The 18,864-nt window shown below is 34.6% G+C and overlaps 4 protein-coding genes across 8 annotated transcripts in view; 2 read left to right on the top strand and 2 right to left on the bottom strand.

The window, feature by feature from the left end:
* The first annotated feature begins 2,602 nt into the window (after positions 1 to 2,602).
* On the top strand, positions 2,603 to 5,072 carry mthl5 (G-protein coupled receptor Mth-like 5). Its single transcript, XM_018539785.1, has 2 exons — positions 2,603 to 3,720; positions 4,403 to 5,072. Exons 1-2 carry the CDS (start codon positions 2,913 to 2,915, stop codon positions 5,053 to 5,055), a joined length of 1,461 nt encoding a protein of 486 aa, XP_018395287.1. The 5' UTR covers positions 2,603 to 2,912; the 3' UTR covers positions 5,056 to 5,072.
* A 1,065-nt stretch (positions 5,073 to 6,137) lies between these two features.
* LOC108773809 (intron-binding protein aquarius-like) lies at positions 6,138 to 8,380 on the bottom strand. The gene is made up of 4 exons (XM_018539742.1): positions 8,178 to 8,380; positions 6,886 to 7,522; positions 6,233 to 6,429; positions 6,138 to 6,197 (listed from the first exon to the last, which is right to left on the bottom strand). Exons 1-4 carry the CDS (start codon positions 8,253 to 8,255, stop codon positions 6,138 to 6,140), a joined length of 972 nt encoding a protein of 323 aa, XP_018395244.1. The 5' UTR covers positions 8,256 to 8,380.
* Positions 8,381 to 10,220: 1,840 nt separating this feature from the next.
* Positions 10,221 to 13,828, top strand: LOC108773820 (zinc finger protein 260). The gene is made up of 3 exons (XM_018539756.1): positions 10,221 to 10,527; positions 10,959 to 11,192; positions 12,150 to 13,828. The coding sequence occupies exons 1-3, from the start codon at positions 10,225 to 10,227 to the stop codon at positions 13,605 to 13,607; spliced, it is 1,995 nt and encodes a 664-aa protein (XP_018395258.1). The 5' UTR covers positions 10,221 to 10,224; the 3' UTR covers positions 13,608 to 13,828.
* Positions 13,829 to 17,225: 3,397 nt separating this feature from the next.
* The window catches only part of Dmtn (transmembrane and coiled-coil domain 2 protein Dmtn), a 6,237-nt gene continuing 4,598 nt past the window's right edge, over positions 17,226 to 18,864 (bottom strand). For 4 of the 5 annotated variants that reach the window (XM_018539750.1, XM_018539749.1, XM_018539751.1 and 1 more), the window contains one exon: positions 18,576 to 18,765. The gene's annotated coding sequence lies outside the window, so the exon portion shown is untranslated. Of the gene's footprint in view, positions 17,270 to 18,575; positions 18,766 to 18,864 lie in introns of those variants that run through there. The other variant, XR_001940704.1, reaches the window with a different exon arrangement.

Here is an 18,864-nt window from a genome sequence, read left to right as displayed (position 1 = left end):
AATTAAATCACGAATACACTTTAGGTATTACTATTTAAACGCAATTCTTTTATGATAAAAATCTATCAAAACCATATGGAAAAAGAGTTCTTATTAAATGTCAATTCCTATTAAAGTTTTCATAATTTTTAGTTTTAAAAACAAGATAAATATTTTACTGGACTTTGGAATACTGATTCATGCTGTTATGCGAAGAAAGATGCATTCAACATAGTTAGAATTTCATATTTATACTTTTTTCTTCGTTTTTATATAATTATTAATTAAAATGACTTAATAATAAAGTAACGTGCATGTGTAATCGAACGATCACTGAATGAAGGTGAATTATAAAAAATGAGAGAAAAAGAAAAGAGAAAAATCTATAGATAGATACAGTTATTATTTCTTCATGTAAGTGGCTCACAAATATATACAGATGTGTGAGTTTACAATGACTCGATTGTTCAACGAAACGAAAGAGAAGCAAGATACGCGTCGTCGTCATATATAATTCATTGAAAGCGTAAATAGAGCATGTTAGCGCACACTGCGTGTATCTTGAGAATGACTGTAAAGAGAATGGACCGACAAAAAGGGGAGAAGCTAAATTACTGAGACTTACAGTCCGGAAGGCCTTATTTATCTTTCTCAGAAGAATCATTATTGGTTTATCTATTTTTAGCATTGTTGAATCAATAAATCCCACAAGGAATATTGTGAGAATCCTTTCTTTAAGTGCCAAACAAGAATAAATGTTGATAACATACGACAAAGCATTTAGATAATAGACACTCTTTATCTAGATTTCATTGATATTCCAGTATACTTAATTTCTACTCACATAATAATACAAACATATTTCGCCAAAGGAATTGAAGATATTTTTTTATCTGACTTCGAGAGTTCTAATATTTAGGAGTAAAATTTCACTGCCGAAGTGTGGTAGTTGTGTCAGTTCGACAGGAATGAAATTTTTACTCTTAGAGAGTGAAGAATCACTTCAAGCAAGAGTCAATTTTTAATTTCTGCGAAAAGTAAACAATTTTACTTTTTAAAAAGAAAGACTGAAGGTTAATGTCATTACCCTCCCAACATCCAATTTTAATAAAATTAGGTTCATTATTTTGCACGTGTTTTTACACAAAACGAACGAATCTGGCAGAAAAAAAACGTCACTCTGACTCGTGAAGCGAAATATTAATAATTAAAGTTGCCCTTTTAAGAAACTCATTTCTTGAAGAAGTAACTGACGCAACTATTACTTTTCTTGGAGTGTAATTTCACTCCCAAAAATTTAGAGTTATATTTAATGCGATATAATATTTCCTCAGAGTATATGAACATGTGTCGTATTTTATGCACGCCATTGCGGTTTTATATTGATGTTCGAAGAACAAGTAGCGAATCAATAATATAAAGATGGAACGAGAAGAAAATATAGGATAAGGATAGCGAAGAACGCGATTGCGTATTACCACAAGCTTATTTACGCTAATACTTTATAGTAATATTCTCGAGAAATATTACTCTTGTCGTGATTTGTGTATGGTACTATTTTGTTTAATTCACCTTGTGATAATTCTAACAGATAAGATTAAGAATGTGTCGCGGAGAGAATCACTCCTTTTACGAGTATACCTACAATACCGAAAGCTAAAAAGTGATGATTTCGATAAGGATAATCTCATAAGATAAAATCGTTTCAAAAAATATGTAAGTTTGAGTAATTTTTCCGAGTTATCAATATTGTTTGATAAGAAAAATATCAGACTGATTAAAGAGACTCGTCTCTTTCTTAACAGTTCTTACATTAATAAACAAGAAAAAATTAATAAAATTATTTTAATAAATCTGACAATTTACTGTCATTCAATCATGCATTGATATGGCTATTGATAATCTTTTGACGTTTTTGCTACAGGTTAAAATAATTAATATTGTCTCACTGATGGTAGACAAATATACTTATATGTACATATTTAATTCATTTTAAGCACTCATAAAGTAGGTACATATTCAATTATTATATCAATTGTTTACATGTCTAAAAAAAGTATCTCATTTAACACTTCTACACATTCAATAAATGTATCTCATGAATAAACGTGAAAGTATACACTCAGAGAAAAATATAATTATATGTTTATCGTTATTTATCATTATGACAACTATAAAGTAATGACAACTACATAAGTTTAATATTTAAAATTGATGTATGTATATAGTTAAATAAACTAATGCATTATATATATATAAAACACTTAAAGATATCACCTTTATATGTTGCTCTCTAAGTGTACGATAGAATAGACTTATTAAATTTTTGAGATGTATAAAACCGCTAATTATAAAAGCACATTAATTCCTTCATGATAAATCTGATGAAAAAACAAAATGACAAGAAAAAACGTTTATCTTACAGAAAGACAAAAAGGGCAAAATAATATAATAAATTTTACACAATAATTTTTCAAAGATTAAGACATTCAAGAGTTCAGAATATATCATCGAAAGTGAAAACGGAGCGCATAAAGGCGCGTGTGAGCGCAACGCTAACACGCGCCGTTGTGTCTTTGGAGCAGCTGGAATGAAGGTAAACTCGCTTGCGGTCGTCGGGGGACGCAGAGGGGCTAGGGAGGTACGATGCAGCGAAGAACGGGAATGTCATGGCGGCGGACGCTGGCAGGGGTAGCTAGGTAAGTAACCAACCGCGGGACGAGAGGCACTGGCGGTGAGGCCAGGTATGGCGAAGCAAGCACGATACGCGTCACGATGAGTTGAGTGAATCACGGATGAACGCTTCGTAAAACAATCGATCGGCTACACGGACGCAACAACAACTCTATACTTTTCATTTAACGGCGAAGAGACGAAAGAACGTGTGTACCCGCGGATGCAAACTTAAGAAGAGCCGCGCGAGTTTCGGCGTCATGTATCTAAGGATCGTGTTGCTACTCGTCGTTGCTTGGGAGACGAGGAACGTGCTCGCCGACGCCGAGACGCAACTCGTCAGCTCCAACACGATAGTGAACATCGGTAAATGTTGCGAGCCCGAGGAGTTGCTAGTGGATGACCGATGTACACCATTATCGGAGACCAATGAGACCAAGTGGCGACCGGAGTTCGTGAAGGAACGAGATGCAGCGGCAAGCAGAACAGGATACGTTGAGCCTAGATACGAGCTGAAGATCGGACGCCCCAGATGCGACTCCGACGAGCATCAGTGGCACGTGTACTACTATCCATCCGGGCCAGATCGGCTGTCGATCCTGCCGACTGGTGTGTTGCGCCACTACATCGTTGATCTGTCAAAAGGCATGGATGAGAATCGTGGCGTCTACGGCGTCGCGATGTTGAATGTCGATGATGACTATGATGACGATAGGGAACACCCGACCATACACTACGACTATCCGTTCGGGCACTACTGTGCGGATAAAGTAGTGCTCAGCGGAGATCGGATGGTGGCGACGTACGCTATGCTTTGCGTGCCGGATGTTGCTGTACGCTGGACCGATACCAACTACCTGATGAAGCATGCGATCGATCCTGCCTTCCACGCCGTGTCAATGGCCTGCTATCTGATCGTCGCGGTGGTCTACTTCGTATTGCCACAGCTGCGCGATCTCGTCGGCAACATCATCACCAGCATGGCTCTTTGCTTCATGGTCAACCAGTGTGCCTCCACCGTCAGGATATTCACAGAGTTTGGCAATCACATCAGCTTTATGGTCGCTGGTACGTGAATCGCAAATGATTGCTTTCGCTTAACGAAGTTTCGAGAACAATAAATCATTTTCTTCGTGTGGTTGAGTCACACGCGACTCTGCGATACACGCGGCTTCTCGAGAGATCCTTTTGGAGCGGGGAGATGCAAATGATTCTCGGTAATGTTTTCCTATGACGAAAGCAGTGCGTCGATATCTGATTATCTCTGACGTATTTAACAACGCTCAATTAATTCTTTTACAAAATTGCGTTCTATGTCTGTAGAAAAAAAAATCTAGATAATTCAAATTTATCATAAAAATATAGTTATTACGTTTCCGAATGCAGCAATATACTATGGATGTACTGTTATTGTGCATCGCACACTCAGCAACGTTGAGATACTTGATATAAATCATTTTATAGAATTACCGTGGGTTATTTTCTCTTGCATGCCGTATGAAATAATGAAATTTGCGGTCATATCCTTTTCATCTCAAGTACATTAGCTCCATCTGCGAGACACGCGAAGCCGAGCGACATAAAGAGACTCGAATGAATCATATTTTAGCGCGTGACGGAAGGACCAATTAATAAGTGCGACCGCTTGAACGACCTTCTGCTGCGAAAGCAAATTATAGGACAAATTTCCAGGCCGGACGTGTACCAGGAGATACAATATTAAAATAATTTTTGTCTCTTTTTTTTTCAGATACGATCATGTACGTTTTTTTGATGGCCGCTTTCTTCTGGCTCACCGCCTTGGGCTATTACGTATGGAACACGTTCAAGTCGCGCAATGTTTTCCTGCGGGTGACCGACGGCAAGAAGTATTGTTACTACTCGTCCTGGGTCTGGGGTTTGACGGTCTGCTTAGCCGCCACGGCGATCTTCGCGCACTTCGCCCTCGAGACGAACAAGCCCACTGTAGGCGGCACAGTTTATCCCGCTCAGGAAACCGTAGGCTGGCTCGGGCTCTCCGTAATATTCATGTGCATCGCATTCACCATCGTGATCGATCTGTGTCTGATACTGACGACCGCAAACAGAATCAAGCGGATGAGCACATACGGCCGTATCCACCATAAAATGAAGTACAGTTTTCGGATGTTCGTTTTTCTTTACGCAATCATGAGCACCGGCTGGTTTTCGCTACTGCTCTCGCAGTTTAAGTACGACGCTCTGATATACTGCCATATCGTCGTGAATCTGCTGCAGGCATTGCTCATTCTCTACGTGTGCGTGTTCGGCCAGCGAAGAGTCACGTTTCTACTCGGGAAAACGTGCAACTGCTGCGACTCCGGTGACAACACCGAAGGCCTCGACTGGGGCGAGGAGATGACAGCTATCAATGCGGGTTATTAAACCGCTTTACGAACAATTACTCGTGTTACGAGTGCGATCTGTATTTGAGTCGTGATCGAGTGATGACAATAGCGCGATTTAAATCACGATTAAAGTAACGCACATCGCCCGCAGAACAAAAAAGAATGCATATAACATGTTTGAAACGTGAGAAGCATTCCATACAGTCGTTAAAGTACAAGTATATTCGAAGATCCTGAGAATATACTTTTGTACTTTTTTATACGTATATCGTACGATCGCAATCTCAAAGTCATAGGTCATAAACGTATATCTTTCACGCGCAAATTTTACCAGACATATATATCATAGATATATGCGCATATATACATTGAAACCAAAAGATATTCTCTAGAAGGTATGAAAGATGCGTGAATATGTCTTTATTTCAGAAGAAAACAGTATTAAGCGCGTAATAGCGTTACTTTAGAGAAGTAAACATGAAACGTGCAAGAAAAAAATATGTAAAGATACATATATGTTGAAGACAATATCGGAAAATGCGGCAATATTGTAAATAATGATGCAATAATCAAATTAATGTGCAAGTTGAATATGAGAAAAATCAGGAAAGTCGACGAGGCATTAAAAGATCTTATAAAATTAAAAAATTTATAAAGTACCATATCATATAGAAAATATACATATATGATATATGATGCGTTTCGATTAATAAGCTCGAGCCAATAAACGATGGCACTGATAAAATTACGTGCGTCTTTCGTATTTCATGTTTGGTGATTATGCGTGCCTTAAAACGAAATCAATCTCTTGCCTTATAAAATTGTACGCTTATCGAAACATTTTTATCACTTCACAATTTTAACACATCTAGTATCTTGCATTTCATCCATGTTCATAGCATATCATGTTGCCACAAGTGTACTGATTTAGATTTTAGTCTAAATATAATACTTATCTATTATATTGTGCAATATCGCTAATTTATGGACAAGTTTGGGCGTGTTGCACAGTATAATTAAAATATGTGTCACCGAGTCTCTTAAATGATCTTATACTTTTAATGGTATTTGTGTTTAATATTTATATCTATATAGTAAATCAATTTTTTGTACGAAATATTAAATTCGCTTAATATTCAACTGAATATTCAACTCAATACTGTAAATTAAATTATTTAACCTGACCCATTTATACAACACTTTGCGATAACAAATATTCTGCGACAACTTACCTGTCCGAACAAACTTCCCTCTGGACGATGCAGCAGATTAGATAATTGACAACGCACCACTAGATGATTATCATCCATGACAGTATTGAAGAAACGTCTGGTAGGAAGTAAAGCCTCCAGGTCGATGACCAGCTCCAAAAATCTCTCGCAGTAACGCACTTTATCCGGAAGTACAGGTCCTATTAAAACCATAATTAAAATTGTTAATTGAAGATAAATTTCGAATGTTTAATTTTATTGTCAACAAGATTTAGTAAACAGACTCCTCATTAACATATGAAAAAAGTTGTTTTAGTTAAATTGATTGAAACTGATATGTGTTTTGTAACTTATGAGATATTGATTATGCCTTTACAGATACAATTACAGAAAATGGACAGATTTTGTTATATCATAGCACCATTTAAAATAATATTACAAAAAATTGTGTATTTTTATAATTTTGCTGACTGAATCTCATAAGCTACAAAATATCATGGTTTCAGCCAGTTTGACTGAAATTACTTTTTCTGTATGTTAGTTCATTCTGATCCTTTTTAGTTTCATTTAAAAAATAGAGAAATATATTCACCTAAAAAAAAATATACAAAATATTTATATAATAATAATATATATGTAAAAGTACTCATAAATACCTTCTGCAGGAATCGTTTCCAATATCGTCATAAATTTTATCATAAGTTTATGCAAGAACTTGCGTTCCCATTCGAGTTTTTCTTTATACGTGGGATTATCTTTTTTCCTTATAATTTTCCAATACTTCCTCCATTTCGGATACTTTCTAAATTCGAGTTCTCGTCTGCCTTGTTGCAAGGAGATCCACATGGACAGTGACACCAGTCTTTTGGCTTCTTCTCGAACCAAGGTCACTTCCATGGAATTGAAACAATGATTCAAGAACACTATCAATGCCGTTTGTTCCTTCAGATTGAAGTCCATTATACTTTTTTCCAAGCACGCCTCGAGAACCTTTTGAAAAAATCCAGCGAACTCTGTTGAATTCTTCTCAAACGCCTCCCAGACTTGCACCCGCTCTCTGAACTTTTCGTTCACCATGACTACAATGGACATGGTGTGTTCTCGCGTAGCACTCTCCGCCTTGTAATTTGGCCAGAGAAAATTCTCTAAGTACTGGCTGAACTCCAGCATCATGATCCTCCGGACAGAGAACTTGGACGCACATATTTCCTGTACGTAAATGTCATCCACTACTTGCGAATCGAATGCCAGATGCTTGTTTGTGGTATGTGGTGCCCAGTATTTATTTGCAAGCTGAAAACAACAGAATCACATAAATTTCCATTTTAGTGATACAAAAATCAACATAATGGTAATTTGATTTTTAAGTGCTTTCCACTTAGTGACACAAGTTGATGCAAGTGTCATCCTATCTTTGTTTCTAATTGAATGTTAAGAAAGAATGTAACAATTTTTTTGAGCCATTAAATGGAAAGAATTTTTTATTTGTCTTGACACGTGAGTAACACCGTTTTCCTGAAAGAATGTAACAATTTTTTTGAGCCATTAAATGGAAAGAATTTTTTATTTGTCTTGACACGTGAGTAACACCAGGGGTGTTTTCTAATATGATATACAAATAACCAAAAAGAAAGCATCCAGTGTAATCACACAAAGCGATTCTAAATCTACAAAATAATAGCATACAATTGCTAGAAAATTTGCCTAATCGCAACATTGGGGTAATCACACAAAGCGATTCTAAATCTACAAAATAATAGCATACAATTGCTAGAAAATTTGCCTAAGCTAAAATTTTTGTATCCCCTACAAAATTTGAAATACAGCATCTTAAAACATAAAAATAAGAGCAATAATTAACAGAAAATTTGCCTAATCGCAACATTGGGAAACACATCTTCGACAATTTGCAGTTAAACGTCAGCGAAACGATCGAGAATAGATATACCTGGGTGATCCTGTCCGAGTTGATCTGCTCTACTGTAGGAGCAGGATTGTTGCTTTTGATAGGAGTTGCGTTTTCCATCGTATCCGTCAGCTGCAAACTGAACGCCACTCGGGTTAACCTAACCTAAATTAACCTCCATTCGCCGGTACCTGCGTCTGCTGCGACGAACTTGCAGTCGCAGCGGGTAAACGTCACACCACGTCGCAAGTGTATTCCTTTGAATACGCAAAACAGGAAGAATTCTCGTGTAATTCGTCTAATCGCGCGATTCAACGTCGTTTTGAGCGAGACGCGTCCGACCACTCGCAGTCCACAGCATGCAGTTGCGTACAATTCACAAATCACTGCCACTTTACGTTAATTATTTCACGCTCGCGACTTCTTGCACAAGAAATGACGAAAAACTACGTAAAATTCTTCGGGACTGTCGGAAGGAGCATAGGAACATTACATCGACAAGAAATGAGCTAAACCGAGAGGAGAAATATTCAAATATTTAAATATGTGAAAATATTCAAAATTCAAAAATTTAAATTTTTCGTGGACCAACTTCTCGACGTTGGAAAAAGAGGATCCAAAAAAAGCGACTGCGTATGGCGCGAGACTCAAAATAACAATCCCATTCGCACTAATTAATAAAGGAGAATATTTATATGAACAATATCTCCTTAATATACGAGAAGGTCAATTGTATATTTTGAAATGAGGTGAAAATTATTGTACAAAATACAAAAGTGAGCAAATTCACTACATGTATATTTATCTAATATATATTTATCTCATTATATAAATGTTTTTAGGGATTTCAAGCAACGCAATCAGATATTTAATGAAATTCAAATTATACTCCTTCACTTTCTCGAGAATACATATACGTGCATGCCTGCACGATTTGGATTTGGCGCGACTTTCCGTCACTCGATCACGTGACTGGCTTTAGTTCGCTCCGAGTCTGAACCGCCGCGGAAGGCGACGCCGACACAATTCCAACCTTTTCGAGAAGGGGAGCTCGGACTCCCTGTGACTCCCTGCCTTGAACCGCCTGACTGCGGCAGAACGAGCCCCGCCGATGGTATAGCGCAGACTGGCTCGGATTCACGGTGCGTTGCGTTTTAAAGTGACATTTCGCGGCACGTCGCCGTGAGGGATGCGCGTACGCGGTATTAACGAATCGCCGCCGCGCTCTCTGAGAACGAGAGGACTTCCTCTGCCCCCCGTCCGCGTCATCCGCCGTCGTTGACTCGCGTTTGGAAAGAGAGCATCTCGGTCCCGTCGACATGGCCGTCGTCGAGGAATTCGATTACCTGTGCCGCCTCTGCGCGACCAAGACTGGCATCCTGATGGGCTTGCCGATATTCGAGGCTGGCGATCAAATGCGCAACATCGATAAGAAGATAGCGGCCTGTCTACCGGTTCAGGTAAGGATGCAGTGCAATGAGCGAACGCAGCATCGTGCTGACAGCGGCGACGAATTCATTTCTTATCCTGGCTTTTTTTCTTTAATGTCTTTGCTCCGGATCGAAATGAACGAGACCTTTGCATCCGTTCTTCTTTGCATCTTCAGCGACTGCTCGTTCTTTTTCCAGATTGGAGGTGTACACTTTCTTCTAGACTCGATTAACGTTGCGGAGCGTTAAATCATTTTAATTAATGTCTTAAATTTAAGTTTATGATGATATAGCTATACAAAAGTTAATTAGAATTAATGAATGTTACATGAGTACTTTGAAAAATATACAGTAATACATATTAAAACTCGGCTATAGCTTATATTTTTATTATTATGCTATTTATCATAATTAAATATAACATATAATTTATTTTATATTTTTTTATTCCAAGAGCAAAATAGAATCCTAACATTTGCGATGTATAAGATTCAGTAAGCAATTTGCTTTGGGATTATATTGTATTATAATTTTATAAATTTCAGGTGTCATTGACAGATCAACTGCCCAAAGTGGTCTGTGAAGAATGCGCGTTTAAATTGGACCAATTATTTGATTTCCGTGAGAAATGTTTACATACAGAAGGAATGTTTATGGAAATGTTGAAGGAAATTGGCAAAGATGAGATTGTGCATCTATCCGAGCACGATTTGGCAAGCGTGAATAATATGGGCACAATTCAAAGAAACCTGACTAGCATACGGATTAATAATGAAAATGTACAAAGTCATTCGGCCGTAGCTCACGAAGCTACAGAATCTACCATACACACGATGCAGGTAATGGATGAAATGGACCTGGCTGGTGGCGAACAAGTAGTTACGCAGGAAGAAATGGGTCAACAAGACATCGACTGTCTAGATGGTGATACCGTGAGAATGGTTGATGAACATATACGAGAGGTAATTAATTAATTTCTATCTATTTTATTTTTGTAAACCAAACAGATCATTTATGGTCATTATTTTGTGTATATGTGTGATTATATAAATTTATAACAACACAAGTGAAATAGTTTATTTTGTGTCTTCTTACTAAACCATCTATTAAAAACAATGTAACATTAGATAATTTTAATTGATATCTTAAATTTAAATTAATGATATTAGCTACACAAAAGAGAGCAATTAGAATTAATGTTATATGGAGATGTCGTCAAAAATTTGCTAAGTTATATTTTTTCATTATGCTATTTTGTTATAATTAGAATGTAATTTATTTAATATTTTTATTCTAAAAGCTAAATAGAATGTTTACGTTACAGAATAATTTAAAATATCATTCTATTTTTTTAATTCGAATTTTAATTTATGATCTGTGAACTATTTTATAGGTTTCAAATCATCAGATTGCAATGCATTTGGATAGCAATATTGCTGTAGTAGGAAACCTGGATGGCCACTTGAGTCAATTAGGGATAAATTATGTTACTACTATTAATCCTGAAGATCAGAGCCAGGAGCAGATAGTACATTACTGTGAAAATGTAAAATACGAGACAGATCCAATAAAACAAGAGTACCATAGATTAACCACGGAAGAGCCACAGCACATACTCAAAAATAATGTAAGTATAATAAATAAAAATAGATAAAATTGAAAAGAAAAAATTAATTACTATTTAGAAATACAAGCAAATAAAATAGCCATAAAAATAAAGAATTATTTAAAAAAGGTTTCGCTTAAATTGGGTTGAAAAAATCGAATTTTTTTGCATTTTCTTGAAGTTTTACATTTCAAGAATAATTATGGCGATGCTCGCAAAACTGACATAAATCGATCACCGCATAGGCGGGTAAAAGATAATTCTCGGCTGTTTTGGTCTGCCTAACAAGTACTTGTTTCGCCTGCCAAACGAGTCGAGAAAAGTTCTTCTCTTTTTTAAACGGAGGGTTTCTATTGAAAGCTGATGTGCGAAGTAGACAGAGCATTTTCTGCTTTTGTAACTATATAATAGATAGAAAAATGTCTAAAAAAAGTCAGACGACTTTAAACGCGTTTTTCTCGAAACGATGTTTTCAAAGTTAATGGACATTCGTATCGCGAGAACTAATTATCCAATTGAGTTCAAATTTGAAGAGGTTTTGTTAAACACATTTCTGCTAGAACTAAACTAAAAAAACTGCGAACTTTTTTAAATTAAACATTTTTTAGGCATCTCCAAAGATAGAAAAAATTAATTAAAAAACCCGTACTTTGTGTTCGCTAAATTATAATGGCTTTGGCAATGTTTAAAAATTTCTTTTGTCGAGATTCATCCTGTAAATAGAAGTATTTTTTATAACAGGATTTTTTTATTTTTTTTCGTACAAAAATAAAATGACAAAATATATCTATCAATTCAAAATAATTTTCCGGTGAAAGAGCATATTTTGTATTAACAATGTAACAAATTTTCTTTAATAAAAAAAATCATAAGTAAAAAAATGGTTAATATCACTCAATTTTTGGCCCAATTCAGGCGAAATTCCCCTTAATATAATTATATAATATGATTTTATATCTATTTTGATTTATAATTCAGGTATCAGTAGATAATTTCGTCTCTCCCCAAGCTGAAACGGAAAGTGAAATAGAAGAATCTTGTATAAATGAAAATGGAACTCATGAACATGTGGATTCTATGAATTTACCATCTACGAGTCAGATAAACGGCGTACCATGCGAAATAATGGTTAAATACACGAAGAGAACAAAACACGCATTATTAGAGTCTACGCTTAGCAACCCTACCATAGATGATACCGGTACGAACTGGTACATGTGTCCGTTTTGCAACGAAGCAGCTTTGGAGACGAGCAATCTAGCCGCACATTTCGAGCACCATTTCTGCTGCTGTTCTTGCGGCCTATATTTTACTAGTGTCGAGGAATTAAATCTACACAAGGAGCAATGTGATGTATATAAAATTGAAGTAGTCAGTAAGGAGAAGAAGGACGTACAATTAAACGTAACATCGTTGCAAGAAAGCAATGACAATCAAGAAGGACAGAAGAAACAGTCGACGGTAAGACGGAAGTGGACTGCGAAGGTGTGTACTGAATGCGGCAAGCAGTACAAGTCAAATTACAAGCTACAGGAACATATGCGCAAGCATACAGGCGAGAAACCGTTTCAATGCACGACATGCGAAAAGGCATTTCGCAGCAAGATCGGCCTCGCGCAGCACATAGCCACACACACTGGTCAATTTGACTACAACTGTTCCACGTGCGGCAAAGGATTTCAGTGCAAGAGCTATCTCATTGTACACCAAAGAGTACACTCAGACTTGAAACCGTACTCGTGCACGAAATGCAGTCAGAATTTCAAGACGAAACAATCGTTGTTGGACCACGAGAATCGTCACCTCGGCGTGAAGCCGTACATGTGCGAGATTTGTGGCCGTGGTTTCATCACTAAGGGTCTCTGCAAGAGTCATCAGAAGATACACTCTGGCACCGACAATCGCCAATATCCATGCGCGGTATGCAACAAGATGTTTGTCAGTAAGAGTTACCTAAACACGCACTTGCGCATTCACACGGGCGAGAAGCCGTATCTTTGCGAGGTATGTGGCAAAGGATTCCTCACGCGAGTTGATCTCAGAATCCACTCAACTATGCATACCGGCGAGAAGAGCTTCAAATGCGAGATATGTGGGAAGGTGTTTGCTCGACGTGCGGCGTTACGTTGCCATCGACGGTCGCACACGGGCGAGCGTCCTTACAAATGCGACGTCTGCGGCAAAACGTTTACGCAATTCAGCCCGATGGCAATCCACAAGCGTTTACACACTGGTGAACGACCGTATGAATGCGACGAATGCGGCAAAACCTTCGTGTCTAGGTCGACTATGATGTCTCACAGAAAGAAGCATCACATTACTGTACAAAAGGATACGTCTGTGCCGCATAATGAAGACGCCGAAGTCAAGCTTATTCTCTCGTCCGACATCATAGTCAGAGATACAGACGATGGAATTCATGTCACTGCAAATTGAAGTTATGCAGGAAAATAACATATGAATTCTGCGTTCAAGTTTAGGACGCAGTTTGGGTGCTAAGAAAATTTCATTGGCATTTGTTTAGATAACAAACTACTTTCATCACCATAGTGTATTCCGTTAGTGTACATTTTCAAAAACTTTATATAAAGATATTTTTACAAGCGCGCATATTTCTTGTGGCATATGAAGATTGAAAGTTATATTGAATTAGAACGACGCAACATGATTTTATATATTCTATAATGACCATGATAATCTTAACTATCACTTAACTTTTTTTCTTCGTAACATCATACTGTAATTACAAATTATGTAAATACAAAATATTTTATATTAATGTCTATATTGCTTTCTGAAACATTAAAAGTCTAACATTTATTTATGAACAAACAAATAAAATGATTATAAAACTTTAGAAAGATCAGCACGAACAAATAAACGCGCTTTGTTTGTTTTCATTTTGGAAAAATTACAGCAAGTTTATTACATTTAATAATAATATTTTAGCTTATACTAAAAAGTATATTTACTCTTTTCAAAATATAGATATAACAGATTTTAAAAGGTAACGACTTTCATTACCTTTCAATAATAATGAAGAAATAACTTGTTTTATCCATTTTTGTAGTTTACAATATAAATGGATTTAATATATATAATAAATTCGTTTAAGTTTTATATATATATATATATTTGCGTTTTATATATATATATATATACTATATATAATTGCGTATTATATAGGATATTCAACAGCATTATCGAATATCATGGACTTCAGGTAATGATGATAATATAAAGTATCAATCATTTACATGATTTTGCTTTAAACAATAAGTTTTAACAAAATGTAAGAATATAACAATGTATTAACGATCAAGTATTTAAGATTGTATAAAATGTACGATTTTTCTTATTCTTCCCTGTTTTTTTTTTCATATAAGTGTATGTATATATATATATATATATATATATATACATACACACACATTTATGCGTAAGAAAATTCTGTTAGATTACATTTTTTTACTATTCCTGAATTTTTACCTATTATAAAAAAATTATAAGAAAAGCAAAATATTTTGTTATAGATAGAATATATAAAGCAAATAAGTATTTACTATTATATCTATTCATTATTTAATAGTGAAATAATATTTAATGAATCGAAGGCTGATACGCTCTTGTAACGAAACGCTATTCAATGATGACAATGCTTTTGTAATCAAACACTTTCTAAATCCCCCTAAAATAATCCAAGAGAATATATTGTAGATATAATTATCACGAACAATTGTATATTTTTATACAGATATCAAAAAACATCTCAGTAAATCAGCTTTCTGCATTACACAAAGTAGAAATTGTGATATAATAACTGAATGTTATATTTGTAAGATTGTGATGAATGTAATATTATTATTAACAAAGTCTTGGAAGAAAATATAAAAAGCTTTACACCGACATGCGTTTTTAGTTGACTGTATGTTCCTAAATGTACTCTGAAAATTATAATACATTGAATTTCTCTCACGGTTAAGATTATCTCTTCGAAACTCATTAATATTCGAAAAAGATTTATTAATCAGGTCGAGTGGAATTGAATGTAATTGAGAGAGAGTTTACTGAAAATTCGCTTTATTTTGACAATACGAAATAATATTGCAGAAGAGGCTGCTCATTACGTACCTCAGTTGACTCTACCAGCAGCAATAACATTGTCATTGACAATGTGCATGTAGAAAGTATCGGCGTATCGAAAGATGAATATATAAATTTATGTATGTTCAGTTTTCTTTTCAAATATTCTTTTTATTACCTTGAATATATATATATATATATATTGCGTGTATATATATCAGTTGAACGCAGCTGTTGTGTATGCACAATGAGTGTACGTGATAACAACCTTTACAATAACTGCTGCTGGCTTTGCCTATATCATTCTACAATTGACAACGAATATTTATTCTATAATTTGACATTAACTACCTACGCAAGGCATCGATGACATTATTTAATAATTCTGTTGCCTATTATTATATCTACATACGGGGCCCCTAAGCTACGGATAACAACAAACTATTTAACAGGATTCATCAATTGATGACCGCAAATTATACAATACACATTTATGTGTGACGCGTGGCTTCGTAAATATAAAATACATATAAAATTGTAAACGGTTTTTTAAGTAGAAAAACAGAAACTTATGCGACGTTTCAATAAGGTACAAAATACATTCGTCGTTGTTTAATAACTCCCTTAGAATTTCGATTTAGAGCACTATTTACTACTTTAATACAGTTTTCCTTCTGTACGTATCGCTCGACATTTTATAAGCGTGCAGGGGCCCACATTAAATCGGTGGTCGCTCATGTGAATAAATTTTCTAGTTTCTTAGTAGTGTTAAATACGTATATTACAAAGCACCATGATCTAAAATTATAAATATACAGGGTGTGTTTCATGTAGTATCTAATGATATAATGGAAAGTAATTAATTTCCATTTTCATGTATTTTTTTTTTAAAGAAATTGTATATCAATGGAGAACCAATAAAATATATAACATCAAAATGTTATCACACTGATACAATTTTTACATAAATATAAGACAACTATATACATTAATATATGTTTAACACCCTATATATATTTTGACTACTTATGATTATGTAATATCAAATAGAATTACATCTTACATTAGTTACATGTATTTTATATAACAAAAAATATTAACGGAGATATTTGATCAAACCAATACGTTTTCATTTATCTCAAATGTTACACATGTAATGGATGGTGCATGGTTTTTGAGAAAAATTTCTATATATACAACATATATATTTTGTGGTATTTTTCAGTTGTGATTATATTGATCCCAAAGCTGCTTCTTAAATATTAAGCTTATATATAAACTTAGCATAATCACAGCGATTTATCCGAAATGTAATATTTACCACAGGAACATGAAAAATAATATTGAAAATATTCAAACTTTGTGAGGAGGAAGGAATCGCGATTATCTAACTGTTCAAAGTAATACCATGCAGATAATGTAAATGTGAGAAATTTATTAAATAGTCGATTGACATCGAGAAAATGAATATTTCTGGTATGTTGAATAGACAGTCCAATTTTCATTTGCTTTGAGATCAGGAATGAATTGAATATCTCTTCGCATAAAATTACCTTACCACACCTTCAATTTCCAAGCAATGAATTGCTATTCAATTACCAGACATTCTTATCCTTCACATTGCAAGCTTCTAAATCAATACAAAATTTTACGACAACATACATTATCAACATAAAATATTTGACATAATGAAACACATTAAATAATTTCTTTTGTACATTACTGGTAGCTTTTAAATAAAATTCTGAATAGATTTGCGCTGTATATACGCTATATATCAATAAACCGACACAAATACCGAACTGTTAATTATAAGCTACTGTTACTATAATATTATTTGTTACACATATAACGTAAAATAAGGATAAACATTAAAATTTCTGTGTAAGACGAAAGCAGCACGACATAATGATTTAAATAAGGTAAAAATCTTTATTTGTACAGTTCATTGTTTAATGTATATCGTGCTGCATTTGCTTTGAGTAATAATGGTGCAAAGACATGAATCATCTTGACTGTAAAAATTAGAAAATTGTATTGTAAGACAGTGAATATAAAAGTCATTTATGCTCTGCTATCAAAAAGTAACGATACAAAGAAGAAACACAAATCAGTTGCTAAATCTTATTTCTGAATGCTACTGTTTTAACTCATCCTATTTTTGCGATGTATCAAATACTTCTCATTTCCATAAATTTGTATTAATCTTGTATTAATGTTATAATTTCCAGTACTAAACACTTAAAATTATAGTGCCAATGTTAAAGTGAACATAATTATACAGCAATGTAGTCCTTCAGTCTTTCTCTCATTTCAACTAACTGTCATGGATCAATCTTTATGCTCGTTATTATATACATGCAAATTTGTGATTTTTTAATGATTAGATCACTCACTGGATTAATGAAAATCACTCTCGTCTTCATTATTATAACTTTAACGTTATATGTATATGTGCGATGTAAATCGTATCATAGGATAAGAGGAAAGAGACGGTTGGTCCTCTTTTGATATCGGATGTAGTAGCACATGTATATGTGTGTAACATTTTTATTTATGTCCAAATTTAGTATTCACGATTTTTCAAAAATCTTTCAACGAGAGATGTTTCTTCCAGCCTTCAATGAAATTCTTCATTTCTTTTTCATTGCATGCGTGACTCAATTTATATACTAGCTATTTTATACAATACAACAACAATTAAAAAAGCTTGCATTTCCTAGAGAATTTATATCTTTATCGGATATTACAAATAACAAGTAAATATACAGTACGCGCTACCTCACACTTTATACAATGCCGGACAGCAGCTATCTATAGTGATATAAGAGCTCTGTCTTAACTTACATTATTGTTTAGCATTTGGACGATTTGAATGTTACAAATTCTTGACTTATTGACACATACATCCAAGAAGATTTAAAACAAATCGATTGTACATCGACAAATTGTAACTGGACCGATGGTGGAGGTTGAAGACAATATCCTGGTGTGCATCACTTTTTCACGAGATATTTTTTTTACTACTTTTACATTTAATCGGAAAAATGAATGCAGAGGTATACTGCTAATTGAAATTAAATTTCATAACAATATGCTACATATAGCCAAGCAGTGTCACGATACAGTATTTCAATAATTTTTCGCGTCTTAATATAGAAACTTCTCTAGTATCATTTGTTTCACTAATAGATCGCTAATGTCACAATTGTGAAAAACAAAGTCTTACCAAAAAATGAAGAGATAAATTATATGAAATTAATGAAAGTTTGTACAAATTAATTTGAAAATTACGAATTTTCCTATAGCAAAATAGCTTCGTCAATTTAAATAATAGTATCAAAAATACCTTATATCTTATAATATAATAAATTTAAACAACCCAAGATAAACTTATTTACGCGTATACATACTATTATTGCTCCAATGTGCTGATAAATGAATGCAAGGTTTCAATGTCCAATCTAGCCCAGCTTCATCACAGGGTTTCATTAAATTTAAGTATTCCACCCTAAAATAAATACTGTTTATATAAAATGTTTTTCTTACTCACTCACTTATTCATTCTCTCTCTCTCTCTCTCTCTCTCTCTCTCTCTCTCTCTCTCTCT

This window comes from Cyphomyrmex costatus, unplaced genomic scaffold, assembly GCF_001594065.2.
Source record: "Cyphomyrmex costatus isolate MS0001 unplaced genomic scaffold, Ccosl1.0 scaffold222, whole genome shotgun sequence".
NCBI classification, from domain to species: domain Eukaryota; kingdom Metazoa; phylum Arthropoda; class Insecta; order Hymenoptera; family Formicidae; genus Cyphomyrmex; species Cyphomyrmex costatus.
The sequence above is the reverse complement of the archived record's forward strand: the minus strand, read 5'-3'. Positions and strand labels throughout refer to the sequence as shown.

Coding starts and splice junctions, on each gene's coding strand:
- mthl5 (XM_018539785.1), top strand. CDS start 2,913: ATGTATCTAAGGATCGTGTTGCTACTCGTCGTTGCTTGGGAGACGAGG. Junction 3,721..4,402: donor CATCAGCTTTATGGTCGCTG/GTACGTGAATCG, acceptor TTTTTTTTTCAG/ATACGATCATGTACGTTTTT.
- LOC108773809 (XM_018539742.1), bottom strand. CDS start 8,255: ATGGAAAACGCAACTCCTATCAAAAGCAACAATCCTGCTCCTACAGTA. Junction 7,523..8,177: donor ACTCGGACAGGATCACCCAG/GTATATCTATTC, acceptor TGTTGTTTTCAG/CTTGCAAATAAATACTGGGC. Junction 6,198..6,232: donor AGGTAAGTTGTCGCAGAATA/TTTGTTATCGCA, acceptor AAATGGGTCAGG/TTAAATAATTTAATTTACAG.
- LOC108773820 (XM_018539756.1), top strand. CDS start 10,225: ATGTTGAAGGAAATTGGCAAAGATGAGATTGTGCATCTATCCGAGCAC. Junction 10,528..10,958: donor TTGATGAACATATACGAGAG/GTAATTAATTAA, acceptor ACTATTTTATAG/GTTTCAAATCATCAGATTGC. Junction 11,193..12,149: donor AGCACATACTCAAAAATAAT/GTAAGTATAATA, acceptor TTTATAATTCAG/GTATCAGTAGATAATTTCGT.